This window comes from Ornithorhynchus anatinus, chromosome 1 (genome assembly GCF_004115215.2).
Source record: "Ornithorhynchus anatinus isolate Pmale09 chromosome 1, mOrnAna1.pri.v4, whole genome shotgun sequence".
Taxonomy (NCBI): Eukaryota; Metazoa; Chordata; class Mammalia; order Monotremata; family Ornithorhynchidae; genus Ornithorhynchus; species Ornithorhynchus anatinus.
In genome coordinates, this window is record NC_041728.1 from 11,627,242 (window position 1) to 11,646,068 (window position 18,827).

The 18,827-nt window shown below is 44.8% G+C and overlaps 1 protein-coding gene across 9 annotated transcripts in view; it reads left to right on the top strand.

The window, feature by feature from the left end:
* The window catches only part of MCTP1 (multiple C2 and transmembrane domain containing 1), a 381,506-nt gene extending 364,081 nt beyond the window's left edge, over window positions 1-17,425 (top strand). For 8 of the 9 annotated variants that reach the window (XM_029071442.2, XM_029071444.2, XM_039911172.1 and 5 more), the window contains 4 exons: window positions 8,002-8,111; window positions 11,792-11,901; window positions 14,116-14,213; window positions 15,292-17,425. In XM_029071442.2, the coding sequence (XP_028927275.1) occupies window positions 8,002-8,111; window positions 11,792-11,901; window positions 14,116-14,213; window positions 15,292-15,363 (390 nt within the window). In that variant the 3' untranslated portion in view covers window positions 15,364-17,425. Of the gene's footprint in view, window positions 1-8,001; window positions 8,112-8,323; window positions 8,518-11,791; window positions 11,902-14,115; window positions 14,214-15,291 lie in introns of those variants that run through there. The other variant, XM_039911174.1, reaches the window with a different exon arrangement.
* The last annotated feature ends 1,402 nt before the right edge of the window (window positions 17,426-18,827 follow it).

Sequence of the window (18,827 nt, forward strand, 5' to 3'; positions counted from 1 at the left end):
GTACAGTGCTCTGCACAGAGTAAGTGTTCAGTAAATACCACTGACTGATTGTCAACACTGACCTTGGGCTCTGGTCTCCTTTTGGAGCATGAGAATGAACTACCCCTATCAATCAATCAATAGTATTTATTCAGGGCTTAATGAGTGTAATGCTTGGGAGGGTACAGTACCGTAAGGTTTGTAATAATAGTAATTGTGGTATTTAAGCACTTACTTTGTGCCAAACACTGTACTAAGCGCTGGGTTGGATACAAGCAAATCCAGTGGGACACAGTCCCTGTCCCAAATGGGGCTCACAGTCTCAATCCCCATTTTACAGATGAGAGGTACCTGAGACACAGAGAAGTGCAGCGACTTGCCCAAGGTCACAAAGACACATAGTGGAGCCGGGATTAGAACGCATGACCTTCTGACTCCTAGGCCCGACCATCCACTGTGCCATGCTTCTTCTCTAATAAGGGTGTTAAGCGCTTACCATGTGCCAAGCACTGTACTAAACCCTGGGGGTAATGAATACATGCAAATCGGGTTGGACACAGTTAGTAGACTTGTTCTCTGCCCTCAAGGAGCTTACAGTCAAGTGGAGTCGTTGGGTCAAAGTTCACCATACTGTCAATGCAAATGAAACCTAGGAGTTAACACAACTAATGGCTGAAAGTTTCGGTGTGGTAGACAATTTAAAACCAACTTGCTTTTTTTTAAAAAAAAAAAATTATACCTAATCATTGAAGGGAGTTTTGCGTTATAAATCTAACCTGTTCTATGATTTATAGCTTGTGACTGTCTTTTATGGGTAATTTTTTTTAACATCTTTAGAAGAAACCTTAATAATGCATTTTTTGAACCAATGTCACTGGAGAGCCTTTGGATGATTAAATATGGTATGATGTTTCCCTCATCCAAGCTGGTTTATAAAGGAAAGCAAAAATGACAATAAAAGAAATGTACCAATTTATTCTCTACTAATAAAGTATTGAACATTAGTGAAAAAGTATGAAATATTGGAATGCAACAAAGAGCAATTCCATTACCCATTGCAGTTTTGGGTCATATACAATATAGAGAGAGTAATTACTTCATCGGTTGGGGACCAAACTGGAAGGATGTAGTTTGTGATGAAAGAGACTTTAAAATAAAAATAAAATTCCTATCCCAAAGCATTTGCTTTTTAAAACTTTGCTTATTCTTTCCTTTTTCTGAAAACCCTAATAAGAAATCTAGAGCCAGGAGGAGAAAAAAGATTCACTCGATTAGAAAGAGGATTAGTTCTCTTGTCAAGCCTTTGATTTTGACATGTTTTCTGCAAATGGACTCTCAAGATTACTTTACCCAAGGACCTGCATTTAATACTTAATATATTACTGACATCCAAAGCCATGGCCCTCAGAGCATTTTCCTCCTATTTTCACTCAACTGAAACGCCTCCTGGCTCAGCAGAAAACCCCTTGCTCAATGCCATAAGTAGTTGGGTATTTAATAAATGTTTTTTGAGAGTTGTAATGGTGTTGCTGATGAGCAGAGTGCTAGCATCCAAAAATGTGACGTCCCTAAACTTTTGAAGGTGGTGTTTGCCCTTTCATCTTCCCTCTTGGATTGTGAGCCCTTTGTGGTTCAGGAGAGAATTGTGTCCTTTCTGATTATTATTTTTTTTTCATCCCGGTGCTTAGTTCGTAGTTAGTTCTTAATAAATACCATCATTTGTGTGCGTAGGTGGTGCTTGGTCCATATTGTATAATAAATACCATCACATACTATTTGTTTGGGAGGATTCCTGGAAACTGTTTGGATACTTAGAAGGAAAATGTTATAAAAAGACAGAAGGCTGCCTACTTTGGGAAGTGCCTTTCAAAGTTGCACACCCCTCTTCAACTACCGTGCATTTATACCCCCCATTTCAGAACCGAGGATGCTGACTCCATCCACGGTAATCGGTCTTTTTAAAAAGTTTTTGTGTATTTGTTAAGCAATTACTATGTGTCAGGCACTTTTCTAAGCACTTAGATACAAGATAATCAAGTTGGACACCGTTCATGTCCCACATGGGGCTCACAGTCTTAATCCTCATTTTGTTGTACTGGACTCTCCCAAGCGCTTAGTACAGTGCTGTGCACACGGTAAGTGCTCAGTGAATGTGACTGAATGAATGAGTTATACATATGCAAAAATCGAAGCACAGAGAAGTGAAGTGACTTGCCCAAGGTCACGCAGCAGACAATTGGAAGAGCTAGAATTAGAACCCAGGACCTTCTGATTCTCAGGCCCCGTGCACTATCTGCTACGCTGTGTTGCTTCTTTCAGCCCGAGCTCAAGAATCGGGGTCAAAGACAAGGTGTTTATTAGCCTAGAAAGCGGTGGTTGCGAAGTGAACAGGAAGCAGCCTCAAGTTATTATATTCATTCTTGAATGTTTAATTGTATAATTGAGTTAAACTACTTTGTTGTGCCTGGGGGGGACAAAAAGCCGAGGCGATTGAGGCACCCATGTTTGTGTTGGCAATGAAGTTTGGCGCCTGCTGGAATCAGAAAACCAGGATTTGTTTTGAGGTACGATCATTGAGAACCCTCACACCATTCATCCATCCCGGGTGACACCGTTCCTTTTGGCAAAAGTGGGATGAATTATACTTTTGGGAAATTAGATTAAAAGTTTGAGAGCCTGTTGATTTTAAATTTGCCCCCGTTTCCTTGAGCACCATGTCTTCTCTCCACTTGATTGGATAGTACGTACCAGTAGCTTGCGAGCCCCGAGTCCAGAGATGGCTGCGAGTCAGTTGTGCTGAACATATGGGCTTTGGACTCTTCTGGGCTGGAAACCAACATGTAAATAAGCAATATGACGACATTGTTATTCTAGTTTCCTGGCTCCTTTAGAAACCATTGACTGCCACAAGCATCTGGCAAACATTCAAGTGTTCAGAGGAAGTAAAAGTTATGAAATTAGATCTGCATTTCCTTATGCATTTATGCCGAGCGCACAGTTGGTATGATGATCCTAACACTGAACTGAATGTTTATGCTTGGAAAATAATCACTGGAGTAGTGACCATGCTTCTGGTGGGGATGAAATCCCATGATTTTTTTCTTACTTGGGTCTTCGGGAGGTCGAAGCCCTCTCCAGACAATTCTTCTCGTAGACATTAGGAGGGTTGAAGAAGGGGGATTGATCACCAATTCGACATGGTGCCTGCCTGAGAGAGCAGGTGGTTCCAGAGTATACACACAGCTCTTAACGGCGATGCATCTCACCGAAACCTTAAACTCGCAAATGTCCAAAATGGAACTCATCTTCCCCTTTCTAAACTTACTCCCAGCTTTTGTTTCTTCTATGCACTAAGTAGAATGCTCTGCACACACTAAGTTCTCAATCAATACCATTGATGCCATTGACTAATTGACTGACAATACCACCAAACATCCTGTCCCAGAAGGTTCCTATCAGAATGTGAGCTTTTGCTGCCTTTGGAGAATCTGAAGTTTGTTCATTCATTCAATTGTATTTACTGAGTGCTTATTGTGTGCAAAGCACTGTACTAAGAGTTTGGGAGAGTGCAATATAACAACAGACACATTCCCTGTCCACAATAAGCTCCCAGTCTAAAGGGGGACACAGACATTAATATCAATAAGTAAATTACAGATATATGTATGTGTTGTGGGGATGAGAGGGAGGATGGATGAAGGAACAAGTAAGATCGGCACAGAAGAGAGTGGGAGAAGAGAGCTTAGGGAAGACTTCTTGGAGGAGATGCCTTCAATAAGGATTTGAAGTGGGGGAGAGCAATTACCTGTCTGATATGAGGAGGGAAGGTGTTCCAGGTCAGAGAGAGGATGTGGACGAGGGGTCGGCGGTGAGATAGATGAGATGGACGTACAGTGAGAAGGTTAGCATTGGAGAAACCAAGTGTGTGGGCTGGGTCATAGTAGGAGAGTAGTGAGGTGAGGAAGGAGAGGGCAAGGTGATTAAGTTCTTTAAAGACAATGGTGAGGAGATTTTGTTCGATGCAGAAGCAGATGGGCAACCCCTAGAGTTCCTTGAGGATTGGGGAAACATGGTCTGAAAATTTCCCCACTTCTCAAGAAACTCCAGTCGTATCTCGCTAGCTCTGTCCCCACCCTATAGGTGCTTTGTCGTACGCTGCCTCCTCCTCCCCTCGCTAGGGTTGGTTCTCCGTCTTCTTCCCTCAACTCCACTCCAATTCTACTCCATTTCCCTCCCTATCATCCCAACGTAGCAGGTCCCACTACTGCAGTCTTTGCCCCTCCTCTCAGCCCCCTCGCTGACTGCGAAGTTGAAGAGAGGGCCTAGGCAGGGGAGGAGCAGGCAGTGAAGGAGGAGGAAGGGAATAGAGAAGACTTCGTTCTTCACCACCAAAGCCCCATCTCCACCTCCACCACCGTTCTCCTGTCAGCCCCGGCCCCTTGGCTTTACTATCCCAGAGAGTGTTTTGCTGGGCAGAGAGAGGAGCTGAGCAGTGGCTATATTTGAATTCAAGCAGAAGGGATTTCCTCCCCACTGAGGTGGAACCTCCTAGAAATTGCAAAATTAGTAGCATCTTTGACGCCTCTCTGTCACTCACCTCCCACATTCAGTCTGCTCTAAATTCTGCCAGTTCTTCCTCCATAATAGCTCTTGGATCCACCCTTTCCTCTGCACCCTTCTGGCCACCACCCTAGTTCAAGTCTGTGCCACCTCCTGGCAAGTTTTACTGCATCAGACTCCTTACAACTTTCCCTGTCTCTGCCTCAAGTCCCTACTCACTTTAGTTTAGAGCCCTACAGCAGGCTCTGATTGTCTTTCCGATAAACTATTTAGAAAGCTTCACTTCCCTCGTGAAGACCCTCCAGTGGCTACCTCTTTTCTTCCACCTTAAACAAAGCCTCATAATCATTGTAGGCTTTCTAATAGCTGCTTCCATCACTGCATGGGACTCCCACCGTGCTCAAATCTGCAAAACCACGCCCCGCTCCGTCTTCAGAGTCTTGCAGAAAGTGCTTGGGAGAGTAAAATGTAACAACAAACAGACACGTTCCCTTCCAGGAGCCATTTCCCGATGAATCAGCCACCCTGTCCAGTCTTCCTCATTCTGTTCCTTCCAAACATGTCCCCTCTCAGTTAGATGATCATTATTATTATTGCTATTATTTTTATTATACTTGCTAAGCTCCCACTATGTGCCGATCACTGTCTGAAGTGATGGGGTAGATACAAGTTAATCAGGTTGAACGTAAGTCCACACAGTACTCACAGTCCAAGTAGAGGGGAGTAGGATTTTATCCCCATTTTACAGATGAGGTACCGGAAACACAAAGAAGTTAAGTGACTTGCCCAAGGTTACACAGCAGATACATAGGCCGAGGCAGGGTTAGAACCCAGGTCCTCTGACTCCCACACCCTTCTTCCTTTCAATGGCCCCCACTCTGTCTTTAGGTTTCTGGACTGTAGTCTTAACCCTGCAGGCACTCCTCCTTTGGGAGCTGTCTATTCCCCTGACGATTTCGGCTGCCCTTCGCTCTACTTAATCCAGCTCGGTCAGATTCTTATTAAATCGTGGTGGCCACAGTTGGAGTTGGGAGGCGGTGGGGCTCAGTGGCATAAGCATGGGACTGGGAGTCGGAAAACCCAGATTCTAGTCCTGGCTCAGTCCATTACTTACCTGCTGTGTGTCCTAGGGCAAGTAATTTAACTTTTCTGGGCCTCAGTTTTCTAATGTGCAATTGGGTATAAATGTCTGTTCTCCTTATCTCTTAGACTGTGTGGAACAGGAGCCATTCTAATCCTCCTTGACCTCTCTGCTGCCTTTGACACTGTCGACCATCCCCTCCTCCTCCATACCTTATCTCACCTTGGCTTCACGGACTCCGTCCTCTCCCGGTTCTCCTCTTACCTCTCTGGCCGGTCATTCTCGGTCTCCTTCGCTGGAGCCTCCTCCCCCTCCCATCCTTTAACTGTTGGAGTTCCTCAAGGGTCAGTTCTCGGCCCTCTTCTGTTCTCCATTTACACTCACTCCCTCGGTGAACTCATCCGCTCTCACGGCTTTGACTACCATCTCTACGCAGATGACACGCAGATCTACATCTCCGCCCCTGTCCTCTCCCCCTCCCTTCAGGCTCGCATCTCCTCCTGCCTCCGGGACGTCTCCACCTGGATGTCGGCCCGCCACCTAAAACTCAACATGAGCAAGACCGAGCTCCTCATCTTCCCTCCCAAACCCTGTCCTCTCCCAGACTTCTCTATCACCGTGGATGGCACGACCATCCTTCCCGTCTCTCGGGCCCGCAATCTCGGTGTCATCCTTGACTCGTCCCTCTCGTTCACCCCACACATCCTATCCGTTACCGAGACCTGCCAGTTTCACCTCTACAGTATCGCCAAGATCCGCCCTTTCCTCTCCACCCAAACGGCTACCTTACTGTTACGGGCTCTCGTTATATCCCGGCTAGACTACTGTGTCAGCCTTCTCTCTGACCTCCCTTCCTCCTCTCTCGCCCCGCTCCGGTCTATTCTTCACTCCGCTGCCCGGCTCATCTTCCCGCAGAAACGATCTGGGCGTGTCACTCCCCTTCTTAAACAACTCCAGTGGTTGCCTATCGACCTCCGCTCCAAACAAAAACTCCTCACTCTAGGCTTCAAGGCTCTCCATCACCTTGCCCCTTCCTACCTCTCCTCCCTTCTCTCTTTCTACCGCCCACCCCGCACGCTCCGCTCCTCCACCGCCCACCTCCTCACCGTCCCTCGGTCTCGCCCATCCAGCCGTCGACCCCTGGGTCACGTCCTCCCGCGGTCCCGGAACGCCCTCCCTCCTCACCTCCGCCAAACTGATTCTCTTTCCCTCTTCAAAACCCTACTTAAAAATCACCTCCTCCAAGAGGCGTTCCCAGACTGAGCTCCTCTTCCCCCTCTACTCCCTCTGCCATCCCCCCTTTACCTCTCCGCAGCTAAAGCCTCATTTTCCCCTTTTTCCCTCTGCTCCTCCACCTCTCCCTTCCCATCCCCACAGCACTGTACTCGTCCGCTCAACTGTATATATTTTCGTTACCCTATTTATTCTGTTAATGAATTGTACATCGCCTTGATTTTATTTAGTTGCCATTGTTTTTACGAGATGTTCTTCCCCTTGACTCTGTTTATTGCCATTGTTCTTGTCTGTCCGTCTCCCCCGATTAGACTGTAAGCCCGTCAAACGGCAGGGACCGTCTCTATCTGTTGCCGACTTGTTCATCCCAAGCGCTTAGTACAGTGCTCTGCACATAGTAAGCGCTCAATAAATACTGTTGAATGAATGAATGAATGAAAGGAGCTGTATCTGATCTGTGGCCTAGTGGCAAGGGCATGGGCTTGGGAGTCAGAAGATGTGCGTTCTAATCCCACCTCCGCCACTTATCTGCTGTGTGACCTTGGGCAAGTCACTTAGCTTCTCTGTGCCTCAGTTACCTCATCTGTAAAATGGGGATTAAGACTGTTAGCCCCATGTGGGACAACCTGATTACCTCGTATCTACCCTTGTGCTTTGAACAGTGCTTGGCACGTAATAAGCGCTTAGTAAATACCATTATTATTATGATTATTAATATCATTACTATTATGTTTACCTGTGTTCATCTTGTATCTTATATCTACCCCATTATTGTTACGATTACTACTATTATTATGATGATGATTATCTGTGTTCATCTTGTATCTACCCCATTATTATTATTAATATTAGTGCTATTATTATGATTATCTGTGTTCATCTTGTATCTACTCCAGGGCTGCTTGCCACTTAGTAAGCACTAGATAAATATCATCACCAGTCATCATCACTATCATCGTCATGCCTGTGTTCTCTTCACCCTTAATGCTTATAAATATTCTAGAGCGGGTGAACTCATGCATCTTGTGGAGGATGGTTTCAGTGCATGAGGGTTTCAGAGATCTAAGGGGTGTTGCAGAAATCACTGATGAAACCAAGACCCAAAGAATGTTTCCCCAGTGTTGAATCTTTCTGTAATTTTATTTTAGGATGGTGAGAAGAAGGGATTTATCAATAAAATCTATGCCATCCAGGAAGTGTGTGTCAGTGTCCAGAACATCCTTGATGAAGTGGCTTCCTTCGGAGAGCGGATAAAGAAGTGAGTGTTAGGGACAGATAGTCCCTGGCTTTTGACTCTGTAGACTGTGCTCCCATTTTTCCTCAGCAAGGGGGTAGAGCATTACTTTTCTTTAGCTGGGGGTGTGACTTTGGGGTGATGCACTGCTCTTTCTCGTTATTTATTTTGCTTTACGTTGGTTCTGGGGCTCATGGGCTTCTGTTGTTTCTCTTGCAAAATGCGGAATGATCTAGGTTGGGGAAGGACATAATTGTGACTTTGGAGGAAGAAATGAGACCATCCTTAAGTCAGCACACTTTGCGACCCAACGACCTTGCAGTTGAGAGGAATTTGGTATCATGTCAATCGCTTAGTACATACGTGAGGGCTGCTAGTGTCCTGTTCCAGAAAGTGATGCTGCAGTGGTGACCTGCCTGTACCGTCACGTTTCCACCCAGAGTTTTGTATATTATTTATAATAAAAAATGTTCTGCACATTTAAATTCTTTGGCCCACACAGAGTTTGTTAGAAGTGAATTATTTAAACCAAAGGGATGAGTCATTCATCCAAAGCCTTTTATATTCCTGGGAGATCATGTTTTATTTTGTATAATATAGCCAAGGGTCCCAGGTTTCTGTCAAGCACAAGCGTCCTCTTATTTCTTTCCAAAATTCCATTTATGCTCTCCATTTATTCAGGGAATCTTTCCTCGTGTTTCCTCTCTGTGATATTTCGTCTCCTCAAGTCTCTTCCTTCTACCGTGTTTCCACTAACATAGAAATTTAAAAGGAGTCCTCTGTTTGGAGCCTTGGGCAATTTCCATTTTGAATTTTCACACTCTTCGAGGACATGGAGAAAATTGCCTCAGAGGCAGAACACTAATGGTGGATCAGCCCACGGGAAATGTGGACTTTGCCGAGTTCTCAGTATCAGCGATCAGGCATATGGCAAGTCTTCCTCAATCTTGAGACACCGACGGGAAAAATCTCTCCCCGCAACTGCCCTGGGTATCAGACCGAATCTGTTAGGCAACGAAGTCCGATCCCAGAACCGCACAGCCTGTTAAAAGTCCCCGTGTCGCAGTGATCCCTTCAGGTAACAACTATTCCAGGAGCCTCTTGTAATTTCCTTTGTAAGGTCACAAACTAGAATCAGTCTCCTTTGAACGTAGCAATGAGGCATCATACCTGGTCACCAACATCCCTGGGGGACAATCTTCTCAACATCCATCTCCAAGTGAAAGTAGGACAGTGCGTCCCACAGAAGGAACCCTTGGCTTGTTTGCACGGAAGGCAAACCACAGTCAGTCAGTTGTATTTTTATTCATTTTTTATAGTATTCTGTGTATTCTCCTCAGCATTTAGTACAGTACTGTGCGCACAAGTAAGTGCTCAATAAATATGATCGATTGAAGTGGTGCAGCTGGGATTTGATCCCCGGTGCTTCTGATTCCCCGGCCCATGATCTTATCACCTATTCCATGTGCAGAGCACTGTACTAAGCTCTTGTACTAAGAGAGAACAGTGTAATAGAATTGTACATTCCAAGCGCTAAGTACAGTGCTCTGCACATAGTAAGCACTCAATAAGTACTCTTGAATGAATAATAGAGTTGGTAGACAGGTTCCTGTAAGCATATAAGAACATCCTCCACCTTCTGGCTCTCCCACTGAGGCAGGAGGGAAAAGGTTGGGCATCCTCCTGAGGAAGAAGAGAACTCTCCGGTCTAATCATCATTCCATAATGTTCTCTCTGGAAAACATCTGAATTGCTGGGGAAAAAAGAGACAAAGACAAAAGGAACAGCCAGACCAGAACACAACCTCCTGACTAGTTTGACCAAAGCACTTACACTTTGGAGCCAGGAAGAGCGATTCAAGACTAGCTGAAGGGAATCAGCAACCTGGAGAGGCCCAGAGGTGCATAAATTGTATGCAGCTGAGGAGGAACTCATCTAGGCCAAATCCACTGAAACTGGACTCCATTCAAGCACATTCTTATATGGGTTCAAGGCTGAGATGCTGTCCGTGGTCTCTACACTGCACTTTGCAGTGAGGGTTTGTGGTCCTTACAGACTGACTAATGTTGGAGTCTTCCAGAGGTTCAGCTAAGCTGGGTGTTCAGAGCCTTTTCACTACACTTCAGAGCTCCAGAATCCTGACAACCTGATGATTTCATGCGATTCGGTGATATAAAATGGGCAAAAAATTCTTGCAGGGGGTATTGTATTAAAGAATATTCAGAAACTGTCTGCAACCATCCCAGGAATTCTTTCTCTTGGATGCCATCTTGAGAGGGCACATAATTTGCCAGGAAAATGCCACCTAGCTAAATAAGATTCCAACCCTTAACATTCAGGGCATTTTTTTTGTAGATCATTTTTCCCTTTCTTTCTCTCTTCTTTCTCATTTTTTCCCTCTTTCCTTTCCTGCCTCATTTCCCCTAAGGTTTTCCTGTTTAGACATGTGGGAAGAGAGAGGGATACAGTTCCTGCTTATGACTTCAGAATTATGTGTCACTCCTCCACTCATTTTGTCTTATTTTTGTCACCATCTTGAAGCTGTCATCTCCCCTTTCCAGAGACTTCTCTGCCACCTTGATGTCTGCGTCTCTTTTCTCACTACTTTGTTCACTTTTCTTCCTTGCCATCATTCCTCCTTGTTCTCACTAACCTTCCAATAATGTGGGGAATCTGGATCCCACAGGCCATTTTCTGTCTTTAAAAGGCTTTCCAAGAACTTCACTTCTCAAATGAACATTCACCAGGAATCTGGGATGAGTAACAATTTATAGCCAATGAAGTAGGTTGGAGTCCTGACTCTTCACTGTGTTGCAAACTTTCACCCAGAGAGAGGACAGGTTGGTTAAAAAAAAAAATGCATATATCCCCACCACTTTTGCAATGTGTGTCCAAGACCGAGAGGAAAGCTTCCCTCTAACAAGGACCCCCTGTTTAAAAAAAGAAAACAAAAACTTTCCTCCTCAGACTGAATTTCCTGCCCAGGCCTCCTTTCCCTTTGGGCCTGGGGGTCTTGATAGTTGATCATTAACAAATACCATTAGAAATGCCAGCATTTTATCCATGGCACACCACCCTCCCAAGCACCTCAGGAAGACGCGGAACATCACCTCATTCATTACCGGGGGAGCGGAGAGGGTGAGGAGAGGAATCAGCCTCTCAGCCTAAGACTTGTTAGGATTCAGCTGATGGAAAAAGATGGCAGAATGACTCACTGTTTCCTGATCTCCTTGGAGTATTAATAATAATAATAATAATATTAATTGTGGTATTTGTTAAGCATTTACTGTGTGCCAGGCACTGTACTAAGCACTGGGGTGGAAACAAGCAAATCAGTCCCTGTTCCACATGGGACTCACAGCCGTAATTCCCATTTTCCAGATGAGGTCACTGAGGCCCAGAGAAGTCAAGTGAGTCGCCCAAGGTCCCGTAGCGGACAAGTGGCGGAGCTGATATTGGAACCCAGGTCCTTCTGACTCCCAGGGCCGGGCTCTATCCATTAGGCCACGCTACTTCTCTGCTGCTTGCAGTAGAAGGGTTGAGACCTTTTCCCCGCTGTCCTGCTTTTCAGCTTACCCTTTCCGCTGAGTAGAGATGGCACTTAATTAGCTCAATTCCTAAGTTGGAAGCCGATATATTTTGTTCTTACCTTGGGAGGTGCGTCTGAAGCAATTAGATTGCCTTTGTGTTCTCTTCCCCTTCAGTACCTTCAACTGGACTGTCCCGTTCTTAAGCTGGCTGGCCATATTCGCCCTCAGTGTGTTCACAGTCATCCTGTATTTCATTCCACTGAGATACATTGTCCTTGTCTGGGGTAAGTAAAACCTTTTTTGATCTGTCTGAGCTACTTAGGACAAACTGTTTTTTAAGAGATGAGTTATACTGTCAGGAATTCTCCGTATTTATGGTCACGAAGCTAGTCCATGATGGAAAGAGACAGGTTAGTTAAAGATCCCAACTCTGTAAAGATCCCGGCCGACCGGCGGAATGCATTTTTCTCATCTGGCACTCTCGGCTTCATCATACTATAAACATGTGGAAGTGCCGATTGTTCATATATCAAAGTGTAGCTCTGTCTAGATATTATTCTGATTTATTTCCCCCACTTATACGCAAACAGGGGCATTTCAATCTGTATGGTGCATTTAGGACAATATGCTTCTTTGCTTCAGCACTTTATCACGGGAAAGTGTATGTAAACACGGAACTGTACACAGAAGCCTGCTTAACGGGGTCACCTTTAGGCTAATGGGAAAGTACCCATGATATTTCACAGGATGCTTGTGGATGCAAGTAGGCAAACCTCATTCAGTAGGCAAACCTGTTTTAAAGGGAATGTTTTTTGACCTCATTTTAAATGCAAATACACCCCCTTTCTGATGGTTCCCAGCCTAGAGACCGTATCTCGGAGGTTGTCGGCATTCGGTTCTGTCAGGAGTTAACTTTTTTCCTCCCTGACAAAATTCATGGTTTGGAAAACTCAATTTCCAGCCTCTGTGGACTACTACCATCTAAAACCCCTGTTAATGATTTCAAATAATCCTTTCCTTTCCCTATGTATAAATCAGGACCAGAAGAGAGAAAGAACTAGGTTGGAGCTGAATTTTTTTTCTCCCCCCACCCACAGCGTGCTAAACCTATATGAACAAGGCACCAAAATGGGTCATCCAATCCAGAAAGCATCTGGCTGAGATACGGATTAAAAAAGAAACTGGTGCTTAATGGGAAAGAGGGTAAAAATAAGTGCTTGACAGCAGTCGACGAAAACGAAAGGGGCAGTCTCTTGGTGCTCTTGGATTGGGGTGGTGTCCATTTTTTGTCACTTTCCCGCTCCCCTGATACATCTTACCCTGCCCCTTTGCCACTCGAAACTTTCTCTTTGGCCCCTCCACAACGGATGATCTTTTTCTTGATTCCCTCAAGACACTGACAGTCTGCTGTCTGCAGTGAAAGGAAAGATTCCCGCTTCCCTGCTGAACTTACAGTTTCTCATCCCTCATTCATTCCTGTTGTATTCAAAACAGATGCCGGACTTCAATGAGGGAGTTAGAGGGGGGACCACATGTCCAAGCAGTCTTGGTTCCGTTCACCGCCCCCGGGGAAGCGGGAAGTGAGGCAGCTCGTAGGCGGCCCCACATTAGGGAGCACACCCCGCTTTCTGGATCCCGGTGTCAGTGTGGCCAGACTCTACCAGTTGATGTCTGGTTCCATAACCTCTGATATTTGGGCCTCCGGTTTCAGAAACGATAATGGCAAGAGAACAGTATTTCTTTCTGTTTTCCTCCCGTGCGGACTGATCGCTGAAATATTAATCAGACACTTAAGATGTGGAGGTCCCCTGTGGAGAGATAAAGACTGAAACCAGTATTCCAGGAGGAATTGAATATTCATGGTTTTTTCTAGCTCAGCTCCCTATCTAAGAAACGGGTGACTCCAGTCTAGCCCTCCCCGGTTCTTTCAGGACAATGCTCATAAAGCATCAAAGCGAACTCCCCGAGAGGTGGCCGGCGGCTTTAATTACGAATGGCACTTTCAAATCCTTCCCCGGTCAGGTCACCGGGAGAAACAAAAGTGCCTTTTGAACTTTCGGATTGTATTTTCCTTGGAAGAAAAACGAAAATGGAGATGCTTGAGGTTTTTTGTTTTGTTGAAAATGCCCCTCAAGCTGAAATTTAGGATGCCGCCTCCCCAGGTGAAAAGAATTTGAGGTCTCCATCCTGGAGAGGGGACATTTGTAGGTAGAAGGTTCTACCCTATGTGCTTCTGCCCGGTGACTCCCCCAGAATCCCGGAAGGTCAGGCCTGGCTGCTGTCCTGGAGAGAGTGTTGCCGTGGAACAAAGGGACTCCAGAAGCAGCATAAAGGGCAGAGAACCCACTTTGCGGTTTTCCAAGTAAAAGCGAGGAATCGCCTCACAAGATAGATCTTAGATTCACCGTCTGCCCCTCTCCGGAAATGTGTTTTCCATCACGAGAGGAGAATAGAAAACTCTGGAGATTGTAATGATGTTTGAACTCTCTCTCTTGCAGGCATCAATAAATTTACAAAGAAGCTCCGGAGTCCATATGCAATTGATAACAACGAGCTACTTGACTTCCTTTCGAGAGTTCCTTCAGATGTCCAAGTGGTGGGTATCTCTGGGAAAAGATTTCCCTTGCTTTTAACCTTGGAAAATGTCGAACCTCATGGGGTGAGGGTTGTTTTGCCGAATTCTCTTTCCCTCATTTTTAACAGGGTGTGGCGTCCCGTTTTAACGTTTGTGCTCTCTACTGCTGATTTAGAAATTCAAACCTTCTGGGAGAGCCGTTAAGGTTAACAGAGCCTGCAGCGGGGTTTCCAGTTCAGGAATTAGCCTTCTCCATGGTTCTGCCCACGAGGATCTCAGTTAACTGGTCGAGAGGAGAATGTTTGGGAAATGGAGCCGAGCAAAGGGTGGGGGTGGGGGGAATTGCACGACCAACCTGCAGGGGTGTATTGTGAGAGGCTTCCAAGCAGCGTTCAGCTGGAGCTGGTTGAGGGGAATGTGGCTGCCTGAGGCCAGCAGCACCTGAAGAGAGGAAATAAGAATATTAGATAATGAAAGCAAAATGGGCCAGCGTACACTTCACCCAAGGAACATTCTCCTCTAGCGTCTAGAAAGGAATGGCGGGAGCGGTTCATGGGGAGGGTCTTTTGGGGATTAGATTCTTTTTCCTCCATCGCAGTGCAGAGACCGAACTTGGAAAGGATCGGCACTCTGTAATTGCTTATACTGACTGGCCTGCTTAGATTTGACTTGGGCCACCGTCGTTAGCAGAACGCTCCATTCCTTGACATAAGTAACACTCTGCCCCTTGGTTTAGACTGATTATGTTCACGGAGAACTGTGGTGTTCGGATTCAGCTAGCAGTGTGTTTGCGGGGGAGAAGTGTGTTGGTTGTTCACAGACTCTCTTGTGAAGTTGGGGAAAAAAAAAAAAACAAAAAAAATAAACTCTTCCCCAGAATTGCTTTAGTGCCCGGGTGGAGTATTTCCTGTCAGTACTTTCCTAGTGCTATTGGTCGTTCTTATTCCGGCACCCCCGTCCCGTCGTTCTTGTACCCCAGTTGCAGATGCACTGGGGCGAGGGCTCTTCCCTGGCACAGCCTCTCATCCCTCCTCTGTGCCTTCCTTTTCCGGGAGGTGGCCACCTGACCAATCTTTCTCTGAACTCTGTGTTTAAACAGGTGCAATACCAAGAACTGAAACAAGATCCCAGTCACAGCCCTAGTAGGAGGAAGAAAAACAATCTGGGCTAGCTGAGGAGACCAGCATCTGTTTGGGGAAGATAAAAGAGAAAAAAAAAAAGCCACAGCCTCCGCAGCATTTCCTTTCTTTACCCTTTTTTATTTATTTTGCCTCTTTATCACGATGAAGAGAACGTGTAAATAGTGTACAAAGGCGCATACGTCCGTTGAAAATACACTTACCATTGTACAGAATCAATTTGCTAGAGGTTTCAAGTTTGGCTTCTGCTGTGTGAAAGCCTCGTTAGCCATGGAGGATAATGTAATGCATTAAGCGATCCTATGTAAAGATGATAATGTTGATAGATTCGTTCTTCTAATTCATAGTAGAAAGGCCAGAACACCAGTTAGGATATTCAGCTGTGATTTGATTAAATCTACAAACATGTAAATCTCAGTCTGATTAGAAAAGGTAAATGTGGTTTTTTTATGTGAATATTTTTATCCAAGAAGTAATCCATTACTGTTTTCTAGGTTTTATACATTTCAGGAGGAACAAAACAAAAATCAGAGTAGTGGAACCTACTCCGATGGAGTTTTACCCAGATTCTGTACCTTTGGCCCTGTTGGTGCAGTTTATTTACATTTGAGTAGGGCTGCTTGGAAAGGTGCACAACTCCTAAAGAGAACCGTCAACAACTCTTCCTGGAGTTCCATAAAAGAAACCAAGTCATTCTACCATTCCACCAGATACCTTTACGGCCAGTTGGCATCTAAAAAACAAGTACTGCCAAGTTTATAGTTGATTGCATATCTCCTTTTTATATCTACCACTCGCATTCATTTGTACCAACACAGCTACACAGTTCATTTGTGAAGAAGACAAGCGAACCAAATCCGTATTGCTTTTGGTGTCAGGTTATGAACACCTTTTGTGCATAAAGCAAATTTTAATATTAACCTCTTCTTAGAGTTAAAGGATCTGGGTTTGCCTCCAATTGACAAGATCCTATTGCATATTATCTTACCTGTTGCCAATGGGAACCGGAGCATAAGGCAATATGGTAGGTTGTGAGGAGGTATTTCCCTTAGTTTCTGAAATAATTCCTTCTACTCTCTAGTTTGCCTTATTGCATGAAAACCCATTTTGTAAATTCAACTTCTCAACTGGGGGGGGAAAAGAGTTTCCCTTTCGATGTGTTCCCCGTTGCAGAATCGACACTTAGGATTGTATTCTCAGGTCTCCTGCATGGTGGACTCCATACCTAACTCCCTAGTTATCAAGAAGAGTAAGAGCAGCGAGAATCTCACCCCAAATGATTTCTCTCCAGAGGCGTATTCTCTACTTGATAACCCCTCTGGAGAAAAATCATCTGGGGTGAGATTCTCGCTGTCCTTGCTTACTAGGGGACCGAGTTTTGTTTGGAATCGCTACAAAGAGAGTTTTGCACTACTGTAACTGTTGATTTGAAGAGAGAGGATTATTGTAAGATCTAAAGACATACTGGGAAAATTGTATGTGTGTGTTGGGGTGGGGTGGGGGGTGGATTGTGTACTTCTGTGTAAAGGATTATTCCTTAAAAATGCACTTATAAGCTGATCTTGAAAATTATTTTTATTTAAAGGATTTGTTGCAATATACCGTTTCTAAAGATAAAGCCGTTTTGATCTTTTCCACTTATTCAATGTACTTGAGAGGGTGCCGGTCAGATTCCCTCTCCGCAGAACGGGTCCAGGTTGACCGTACTCTGTTCAGCTCATCCTGTTTATGGCGAACGATTGAAAGTGCACACATCCCATACCGTCCCTGTGTATTGCTAAGAAACAATACACCTTGGGTGGTAAGCGCAGAAAAGTTGGCGAATGGGACTTATTTTGTGTCACAAAGAACTTTCATCTCAATTGCTTGTAAAATGGTTCCCTACTGATGTCTGCAGACCTCAGATCTACTGCAAGCCTGATCATCTGCAAGCCTCAGATGTACTCACTTGATATTAGCCATTATCTATGTGTAAATTCCTGTTTGTTTTACTGTACTGAATTCCAGATGTTTAGTTCGGTAGCACTTATGCACATTTACTGCATTAAACAAAAAAGAGAATGATCATTTCTAAATATATCAGTATTGTGTCTATGTCACTTTCTGCTTTTCATGTTTTGCCTTTTTTGGGGGGCTGTACACATTCTGTTAATAGGAATAGTATGTATTAAGTGCTTACTGCTTACTCCTACTACTGCTGAGCCGGCACGCTCCGCTCCTCTAGTGCAGCTTGCTCACAGTGCCCCGATCTCATCTAAATCGCCACCGACCCCTTTCCCCACATCTTCCCCCGGCCTGGAACTCCCTATCCCTCCATATTTGCCAGACCACTGCTTTCTCCACCTTCTAAGTATTAAGGTTACATCTCCTCCAAGAGTCCTTCCCCAATTAAGTCTACTTTTCCTTGGCTTAGCCTCCCTTCTGTGTCATCCATGCACATGGATCTGTGACCTTTGGACATTTGACATTCTCTCCACCCCCAACCCCACAGCACCTATGTACATATCTTGAAATTATGTATTATACATTATAAATTACCTATTTTCATATTAATATCTGCCTCCCCCAGCCAAAACTGTAAACTTACTATAGGCAGGGAATGTGTCTGGTAATTCTGCTGTATTGTACTCTCCCAAGTGCTTAGGACAATGCTCTGCACAGAGTAAACGCTCAGTAAATACCACTGATTGGTGTGTGGAAAATACTGTGCTAAGTGCTGGGCAAGACTACGTGGGTGAGAATGAGATGTGGTCTCTGGCCCACAAGGAGCTCCCAATCTAAGAGCAAACAGGGAGAGGGAACTGGTCACAGACACACAAGTGGCGATGAAACAGTGAGAAAACAAAAACAACATAAGCCAGGGTTAGGGATAAATAAAAGATAAAGTCAAAAAAGCATTTCCCCCACAGGGTCAAACTTTGGAAGATCAGAGAGGTTTTCTGGAACTAGGAATCTTTCTCATCACATCAACCCTCATTTGAGTTCAATCTATGTGGGAATTGGTTCGTAAACATAAATTGGGCCCATCAACCAGCCCGGAGTCACTTCTGTCTTGTTTTTCTTTCTAACAGGAGAGGACTCCCTGTATTTCGAGATGGCTCAGATAAAGGATTAAATCCTGGAAGACTTCCAACACCAATCTGGATCGGATGTAAGAGACACCTCAAGGTACTGCTGAAAAATTCCCCAGACTCAAAGAGGGGACATTTCATTATACTCAGCGAGCAGTGCCTGTGCTGTGCCACGTTGAAATGACTACGATTGGCATTCCCGGAGCTGTTAGCTGGAAGAACATCAGATGTGTAGTGCAACTCAGATTAAGTGAATGTGCCTTAAGGTGAGTTGCCTAAACTCACTTGAAGGTAAATTTTTTTAGAATGATTTCAGTAGAAAAATGTGTTTTATTGGATATGCAGGAATTTCTCTATTAAATCAACATACCAAGCAATACCTCCAAATTTTATCTATCAGAGTTGATTTCAGAGACTAAGCACTT